At 24.9% G+C, this 9,625-nt stretch overlaps 1 protein-coding gene across 8 annotated transcripts in view; it reads right to left on the reverse strand.

Annotated features, from left to right (window-relative positions):
* Nucleotides 1-4,238: 4,238 nt before the first annotated feature.
* Nucleotides 4,239-9,625, reverse strand: part of LOC100162857 (calcium/calmodulin-dependent 3',5'-cyclic nucleotide phosphodiesterase 1A) — a 424,716-nt gene continuing 419,329 nt past the window's right edge. For 6 of the 8 annotated variants that reach the window (XM_029486979.1, XM_029486974.1, XM_029486969.1 and 3 more), the window contains 4 exons: nucleotides 7,051-7,253; nucleotides 6,498-6,848; nucleotides 5,040-5,162; nucleotides 4,239-4,918 (listed from right to left, as the gene is read on the reverse strand). In XM_029486979.1, coding sequence (XP_029342839.1) covers nucleotides 4,797-4,918; nucleotides 5,040-5,162; nucleotides 6,498-6,848; nucleotides 7,051-7,253 — 799 coding nt within the window. In that variant the 3' untranslated portion in view covers nucleotides 4,239-4,796. The remainder of the gene's footprint in view (nucleotides 4,919-5,039; nucleotides 5,163-6,497; nucleotides 6,849-7,050; nucleotides 7,254-9,625) is intronic. The other 2 variants (XM_029486982.1, XM_029486972.1) reach the window with 2 other exon arrangements.

A 9,625-nucleotide genomic window follows, 5' to 3' on the forward strand; every position in this document is an offset into this window, starting at 1 on the left:
AAATAAATTATTGATGAAATAATTTTATGGATATGAAATAATTTACCCAATGATAAATCGTAATAACGGTTTTAACTTTTTTTAAATTTTTTTTTATGCGAATGGGCATTTTTAACTGTTCATTTCACATATACAGGGTGCACGATATTAACGGCAAGTAATAATGACAAGGTTTGAACGTTTAAATTATATAATATTTGGATAACCATAACTGTAATTAGTAATTACCTAGCATGTATATTATATAATATGTAGGTACCTAATTATAACTGTTAATTAAATATTATCGTCTCATTATAGTTTATGGTATATTATTAAAACGGTCTATAGATATATATTGATACACCGACGAATATAGGTATCGTAATAACGTATAACATAAAGTATATCGAAATTTTCAGACGATGGATATTAATATTGAGAAAAAAATTCACATTAATTCGATGTTGTATAGTATGAATATATATTATTATAATCTTAAAAGAAAAACTAAACATACGAATTCATCAAAGATATTATATTCATAACAAAATAAAAGATGCTAAATGTCGCGATATAAGTCTTGTTCATTTTTCGAATTCTCATGAAAAATGGTTCTTTTGGTTTTTGTTTGTTTAAACACCCTGTAGATATGAATGTAAAAATATCAGTGAACATTTTCATATCATTTTGTGGGAATATTTAATCGCCAATAAAAATCGTTATGTAAATCCAATCGTTATTCAAGCATTAATAATAAAAACATATAACAATTCAAATTGTAATCATATAGACATAATTATATTTTTATAAATATATATGTGTTTACTATCAATGTTCTTAATAACAATTGATTACATTTAATAATATATAGTACTTAAATATTTTTATATATATTAAAATATTATATAATTTATAAATAAGAAGTATTATTTGAAAATTATGTACAAATAAAAACATACAGATAGTCTTAAAAGTACAAATTAACATGTTATAATCAACAACAAAAATCTAAAACATCTAAAATCGATAAATATAGGTTGTATAATATTATTATATACGACCATGTCTTATTTTTATGTACCTGTCTATTATAGGTACATAATGGTCCAGAACTATGTCAACAGAATGATATTATCTGGATGCGAACAATATTGTATAGGAAGAAAATATATTTCAGATTTCTGTTATTCGGGTTTAATACAAACATAATAGGAGGTACCTATTACTTATAATAATTATAGTGGTTTTTGATTTTACTTTTAATAGATTTTGTCTTTATGTTTTATATAATACATAGACGAGAGGTAATATTATACAAACAGTGTCTCTGTATACCGCCATTATGTCGTAGAAGTGGGTGGTCAACTGGAAAATGTCAATAATCGGGGAAAGAAATCACTTAGGTATTCGTTTATTGAAAATAGCAATAACTATAATTATTGAAACACCAAACAGTGTTTTGTATGGTCTTACAACGGTGCCTAATAGATTTCTAAACCACTTATTATCCATAATGTATAATATTGTATTAAATATTAATGCGTAAAACTGAATATTACCACTTAATTTATTCAAATTTGGCACTGTATTTTTATTATATTATTAAAAGTTATCATATAGATATTATATAATATTTTGATCATTAATAATTAATTACAATATAAATGGTGTTTGCTTGTACAATAATCAATATTAATGGACGGGTGAAAAGTTATTTTTGGTCGGATCTAAGATCATTGTTTTAAACGCATATTACATAATATTATATAATAACATAAAAAGAAATTTATTTTTTATGTGTTACTACTCAATACTTTCCGTCTCCATATGTACTTAAAATATTTATTATATATTTTTAACACATTACATTAAACAATTAATATTATATTAAACAAAAAGTTCCTATATTATATTTGAGAGAACATCAAGATAATTGGAAAAAACATCAATATAAAGTTTATAATATAATTATTCAATTTTAAATTTTTATTCAACATTTGTGACGCACATTGTCCTTTTAAAGCATGCCTAAAATTAAAGCGCAACCATCTCACCGAACATTTTAAATTCTATACATTTATTTATTTATTCATATTTTCTTGTTATTACATATTGCTCTTCATAAACCACACAATTCACCACCAATTAATCAGTCAGCCGTTTTAAAAACAAATGTCAGCATTTCGGACACTTAAAAGTATAGTTTGTGCGCCATTGTATCAAAATCAACGATGAAATGTGCTTACACCTATGTTTAATAAGTGTAGTATGAATAAATCCACACAGTTTTGATATTTTAAAGATAAAAACACATTATTAAAACCTATCTATTTATATAATTAAGTCAATTAAAATTCTAATGAATTATTTTTTAGGGTTTTTTCCTTTAACTGACATTAAATTTCATAAGACACTAACAAAAACAAGAAGTTTTTTCTGGATAATTTAGATTTTAGGGACTAATCACTAATATAATAATAAATCGTCAAATAAACACTTAGGTAATAGATTATTATTATACCTACTGAATAAAACAACTAAAACTAATATATTTTTTTGAATTTTTAAATTTTGTTTTTGAATTTGAATTAAATTGTTTTTTTAAAAAAAAATTTAATAAGTGAAAATTAAATCATACCAGGAATCTCAGGCGCAATCAGTTAAAACCCCCTCACTTAAAAAAAAAAAAAAAAAGATACTAGGTATACCTAACTTAAGCAATTAAGTAAAAATGATTATATTATTTCACCGATGTTTAAATATACCTACTTGGTGATAGGTAATTTAAAATATATTAAAATGATTATAAGCCACTCGCCAATATGTGACTTATTGATTTCGAATTTCCCCCCTCCCTAAGAAAATTAAAATAGTATAAGGTTATATATTAAGGAAATGTAATAAACTATTTAACCTTATACCTATTATTTTACATTGTATAATGTATAATAATATTATAATGTAATATAATATACTAATCTACCACGTTTCAATTAAATCAACTCGATATTCGATGATATCCTAATTGTTTTCTATCTGAGTATACTTTACTCGACGAAACTCGTGATTTGATGTTATAATATATATTTGAAATGCATTCAGCCCTAAGGATTACATATCTACTTAGCTAAGCCAGTGACGGATTCATTTCTCTATTTCGGTAAGCAAAGTCCTGCTCAAATCTTTATTACCTAAATAGATGTTTTTATAGTTAGTAGTTATTACAAATGCTCCTTTTGCTCGTCACGGCGTCCTATCCGATACCGAAGTACCTAAAATTATTACCTGAAAATATCATATTATGATATTACCTATAATAGAAATGTTAAACTTCAATCAGCTTACATCGAATAAACAAATTTTTAATAATTATTTTCATACCTAGTAAATGTACATTGCACAACAAGAAGTATGGTTCATTATATACATTTTTTTTAAAGTTTTTTAAATTTTCAAATTTTTTTGTATGGCAAATGATTTGCATTTCATTTATACCAATTTTTATAACTTTGTAGTTTATGAATAATCCATATATATATATATATATATATATATGAACAGCTGATTTAGTTCGAATAAAGCCGACGATTTGATAAATAAACAACACAATATGTCGGAATTTTTGCGAAGTTGTTTACTATCCAACGATATGTGAACAATGCACTAAGTGCATCCTAGAAACAAAAATTTCTAAAATAAACGTTATGGTAAAGAAAAATAATAATTTAACCATTATAATGAATATTGGAATGCACTAAATCCCTAAATTGTATTTTATACTTTGTTGTGCATACACAATTTGAATAGGTAGATTTTCAATATTTAATTGAGCAAAGCAGAATAATATTTTGATAGATGTCAGCTTATTTTGAACAATAATGTTGTTCTACGTACCTATGTCATAAACATAATATAATATTATTGTATCAACTTAAATCAACGAAAAATAAAATGCAGCGATTTAAGCTCACTAACTACTATTATCAACAACTTATATTTAACTAACATTTTTACAATTTCATAAAATATCGTCAATATCAATTTAATTCTGCATAATATAATACATATATTATTTGCACACCTACCTAGTCAAGTTTCAAGTTTAACATTTAAATTAATGAATTAAAAATAATTTAGATTTAGAACATAAATTTTTTTTTCAGAAATAATATGATCATCATAGATAATAAAGACATTATATATAGGTAATGAAATATTTGTTCATTTCTTTGTAGAATATAATTTCTGAAGATGTAAATTTATTTTAAAAAGTCGATAGTTGTGATTGAAAAATTAAAAGTGGACAAATTAACAATGACATTATTAATTAAACAAAATTTTTATCGCAGGTATGGTTTATCACACCATTTAGTGAAAAATGTTATATATTAAGTATTATATTATATAGACACTCACATAAACCTAATGTTTTATAAACACACTCCCTATAAACCTGCTTAATGTATTATATACTCATTATACACTTACATTATATAAGCATACATAAGCTACACGCATAAAAATAAGTATAAACATACACCCAAACACACTTACGCCCACAATCACAGCCCCCTCCCCTACAAACACACCCCCACACACAAATATATTAAACATATTAGTTGTCTCTAATGTACCTACCTATTTAAAAGTGAGCTTATATTTTAATTTAAATAATTTTGAACTGTCTTAAATTTAAGAAGAGTACCTCTAATAAATATTTACAACACGATGCTAATATTTAAAAATAATTAAAGAAAGTCTAATAATAAGTCAAAAGTCATATTATGGTTAAAAATCAAACTGCTGATGGACGTTTATTCAATAATCTCCACATCTGCCGAAGATGGTTTGTCTTCGTCTTGTACAATTTCACCGGGTAGTGGCATTCTTATGTCACTCATTGTGTATTTCGTCTTCGACTCTCTAAGCTTTGCTTCTGTAAATTCACATAATTTACCATTAATATATTAATACGCAAAGAGGTTTATTATGAATATAATATTATATAACGTCATAACACATGCCTATTATCCATGCATTATAAATAAACAAATTACCTCTAGCTGCTTGCACCTTCCATTTCTTTTTGTTTATGATCAAACAATCGTTCCATGGCTTTTTTATTTTGTACAACTTGTTGCTAGATTTGGGGTCATCAGCGTTTGTTTCTTGTTTTGATTCTGAAAAAAATGTGAAGTTTATTAGTATATAGACTATACAGTATATTATTTAATAGTTTCTTCTTACAGAGAAATAATATGTTTCCAAACAAATATTCCGTAATTTTGTGATTAGGAACTGTATAGTTAATGTAATTAATGTCCATATTTATTTATCATAAATCAAAAACAGTTTTTATTATTTGAATGAAAAATATATTTCAACAAGAAATATATTATATAGTTGAAAAAAAAAATCGATTTAGTTTTGGTGGCGTAACTAAAAAACTACAATACCTACAAAACACATACACCTTAAACTTTCACCGCATGTTTATATACTATCATTTTCCATACACTATTAAATTTTCAAAATATTTTCTCTTTTTGAGTTACTTATAGACATAAGAAATTTATATTTTCATTAGTTCTTTTAAAACTATTGTCGATAAATATTTTTTTGCTTCGTCCAAATACTTGAATAACGGTAGATTTTTTTTTATAAATATTTTAAATTTAAAAATAGGTATCTCATAAGTAGTTCATACTGCCACCAATAAATCTAAAATAGTAAATGAACACAGTTTTTTTTATTGGCTTTTTTAAGTTCAAATTTGGAAAAAATTAGATATTCAATCGAAAAATAACACACTAAGTTATTTTGTTGTAAATTCAAAATATTATTATTATATAGGCTGACTAATAGCGTGTCTCCGTTAAGAATTATTTATCGATTACAGTGTAACAATGATATTATATCATTTAATTTAAATCTAACACCATTCATTACAGTGACTCATCTGTAATCTATAATACAGCAGAAAGGCATCGTCCTTTGTCTTGTAAAATGTGTTAATATCAAATAATAGATTCCTATAGTGATGCAAAGAATGATATTTTGGTTAAATTAAATTTTTCTGATTTTTATCTTCTATTAGAGTGCTAAAAACATTTAAAATAGCTAAAATTAGCTGTAATCATCAATTGAAAGTGTTGTTGTAATAATTAAAAATAATTTTTGAGTTTTTAGAAACTATTGATAGATTTGAAGAAAAAAAATAGTGGCTCTTACTACAGTCTACAAACCCATCGACAATATTTTGTTGTAATAGTAAAATATGTCTACTCTATATTATAAAGTAAAATATTCCTTAAATAAAACATAAATATGTGTTTGAAAAAATGTTGAATTTTTATAAATAGATTGAATTTAAATAGAATTTCAGTGATCTAATATTTTTGTTTAACATATTTGATAGGTAAGCGGGTTAAGGATTAATCTGGTAGGTTCCAAAATTGAAGGATGTTATTTTTAATAAATTGTTGAATTTTGTTCAGTGTCAGCATCATAATTACCTTTTTCAGACTTTTCTTCATGTTTTGTATCCTTGCTTGTAGAAGGTGTGTCATATTTATCTTTGGAACTTTCAATATGTTGGGTTTCTTTAGTATCCTTTACATCGTTACTACCTTTCATATCTTTGTTTTCTTTCATATCTTTGCTATCTTCGATGCTGCAGCTCATTGCTGTGCATGCGATAGCTACGTCAGATTGGTTAGAATTGTCTGTTTTCCCGTCATTTTCGTCAACCACCAAATTTGTATCAACGTTCTTGGATGCATTTACCAAATTGATTGGACCCAAAATTAACTCTAACATGTCACTACATACGGTCATACTTGGTTCAACTATGAACTCAATGAACCCTAGAAATGAAAAATAAAGAATTGTTATTATATTTTGTAATATTATTTACTTTATAATTTTGTAGAAAAAGTGAGTTAGTAGTAAATAGTCATAATATTTTTAACATTTATTTTCATTGTATTTCAATAATTATTATTGTACTATAGTTCAATAGTCACTATCATAACCAATTTCGTAATATTAAGTTGGGTGAATACCAACCGATTTGTGACTCAGCAATTAATGTGTTGTTTCTGTCACACAACGGACTGAATGGGAGTCCTAATTTTTTCTCCATATCGCCTTGCAAAAAGAACTCCTCCAACAATTGGCTTGTCCATCTATAATGCAAATCCCATTCTTTGGCTGGATGCGATATATCAGCACAGTGTAATACCATTGACATAGCTTTGGACTTGTCGATTCTGTCAAATTACCATTAAAAAAAAAAATACATTACGACATTTACAACTCACTAATACGTTGGTTGTCAACTAGTAAAGTGGAAATCACTATTATGTCTTACGAAATATTATGCTTAATATATATTTTGATCAAAGCAAAATGTAAATAAATATAACAATTATATGCAGTTCAAAAAGTGCACCAAATAGTTATTTTATTGTTTACAATCTTACGTATTATTGTGTTATGAAAACCATTTGATCGAAAACGATATTAGGTATGTACTACTTACGTAGGTTCGGGCGATGCCAAAAGTTGTTTCATAGTTTTCAACTGTTGAAAATGGAAGCTCATATCCGTTGCTAACACCATATCTATGACTAGTGTACGGAACTCACGAAATTCTTCTTTGGTAAGATTTTGCAAAATGTTACAGTCCTCATCTTTTAATATTCTATAAAATAAATCATTGTTAAAAACAAAAAAAAAAACATTCCTATGTAATTTAGTACTTTAATTTATTTAATAGTTAAAATGCATTATTAATTTAAGTATCGTAATAAATACTTCTAAATGGAAAAAAAAAAATAGAAACGCAATTTTAAATTGGTTTCATAATTAAATTTTTTAAATATCGAGTTGTTTAAACAGTTAGTAAAAACATTGAAATTAATCTTTTTTCGTTTAATCATCAAAATGATAATGAAATTACGTATAAATCTATTTGATTAAATTTTTTTTTTTATATAATTTAGTGTAATTATTTTAAAATGGCTAACCTGAACGTTGAACTGATATGATAGTTTTCCAACACAGCGCGGTCATTATACAATAGGGCAATCTCTGTGCCCGACATAACATGGAAATTATTTGTTGTTCCAGTGTGTTCAAAGTCATGTGTAATTGCAGCAATTAACATCGCGAATATTTCCAAATCGCTCAACCAATTCTACAATAAAAACACGAAGTGTTAAATTGCCATATATTATTAACAATCACAAAAATTGATTTTCTATTGGAGATTGAAGGAAAGTCATTTCACCTTACTAATAATATCTAATTATACAAGTGAACTATAAAAAATCTAATTTTTTATTTTTATTTAAATTTACGAAAAAAATTTTTATAGGATACAGATAAAACGTTAATTTATTATTATTTTATTATAAGTAAAAAGAAAAAATATATACTTTTGATACACTATATTACTAGATAATTTTGGTACCGTTAAAAAGTGTAGGTAGGTACTTGTTTTAACATTAAATTGTTGTGATGACATTGATATAAGTAGGAATAAAAATTAAATATAGTATTATATTCAGTAAGAAAATAATGAAAATCAGCATAACCAACATTTCAGATAAAAAAGAAGAAATATTAAAGGAACAGAGTGGTAAATTCTATAAAAGAAAAAAAATTAGTAATGTAAAAATACAAGCTATTCTAAAATTAAAAAAAAATTGCTTGGACTGGTGGGCTTTTGTTATATTTTAGAGAGAAGTCCCTTCAAGCATTCATTTAAATTTTTTCATAGGTACCTAATACTATTCAATAAGCATGATATAATGTTTTGTCACATTTATAATATTACCATAAGTCCAGTTTGACAGAGCATATAATGTACAGTTTGTGCGACATCAGCACCGTGTAAATTATTATGGTACGGATTTTTATGTCTTGAATATCCCTCTTCAATTCTGCACAAAAAGTTCTCCATGACTACCGATGGCACCTGTAAATCACACAAATTAAATATCAATGAAATGTTTAAATTCGTTTTTAAAATTTAATATGTTTCTTCCTTTAACGCTTGAAATAATGTTTTTTTTTTATTTATTCCGTTTTTAAAATTCTATATTATAATAAACAGTATTAAGTATAAGTACCAACAATATTCTTCTATACATTAAGAAAAAATATTAATTATTTTGGTTGGTGGAAACTTATTTTAATAAAAATAATGCAGGTATGACTTTATAATTAAATATTTTAATAATTGTAATTGAATATGTTGTTAACGTTTTTATCTATGGTGTTTTAAGAGTATTAATTACAATTTGGTGTATTTTATTTCTTTCTACCTAAGCTATAATCATTATTTAACATACATTTATAAAATATTCTATTAGCATTGTATTTTATTATCAGACTTCGTTAAAAAGTTTTGAAATTTAAAAAAAAAAATTAATGAAATTCAATAACAAAATCACAAAAATGTGTAAGTTATTAAAACTATAACAAATTCATAACATTTAAAATTTGCTTAAAAATGCAATCAGTACAATATTTTTCATAAGTTGTGTTCATAAAAATTCTAAGAATCAAAAATATTTATCTTTTAGTAAGATATTAGATAAATCAAACTTTTTGCCCAATTTAAACTTTTTTTTAA

Source organism: Acyrthosiphon pisum, chromosome X (genome assembly GCF_005508785.2).
Source record: "Acyrthosiphon pisum isolate AL4f chromosome X, pea_aphid_22Mar2018_4r6ur, whole genome shotgun sequence".
Classification (NCBI taxonomy): Eukaryota; Metazoa; Arthropoda; class Insecta; order Hemiptera; family Aphididae; genus Acyrthosiphon; species Acyrthosiphon pisum.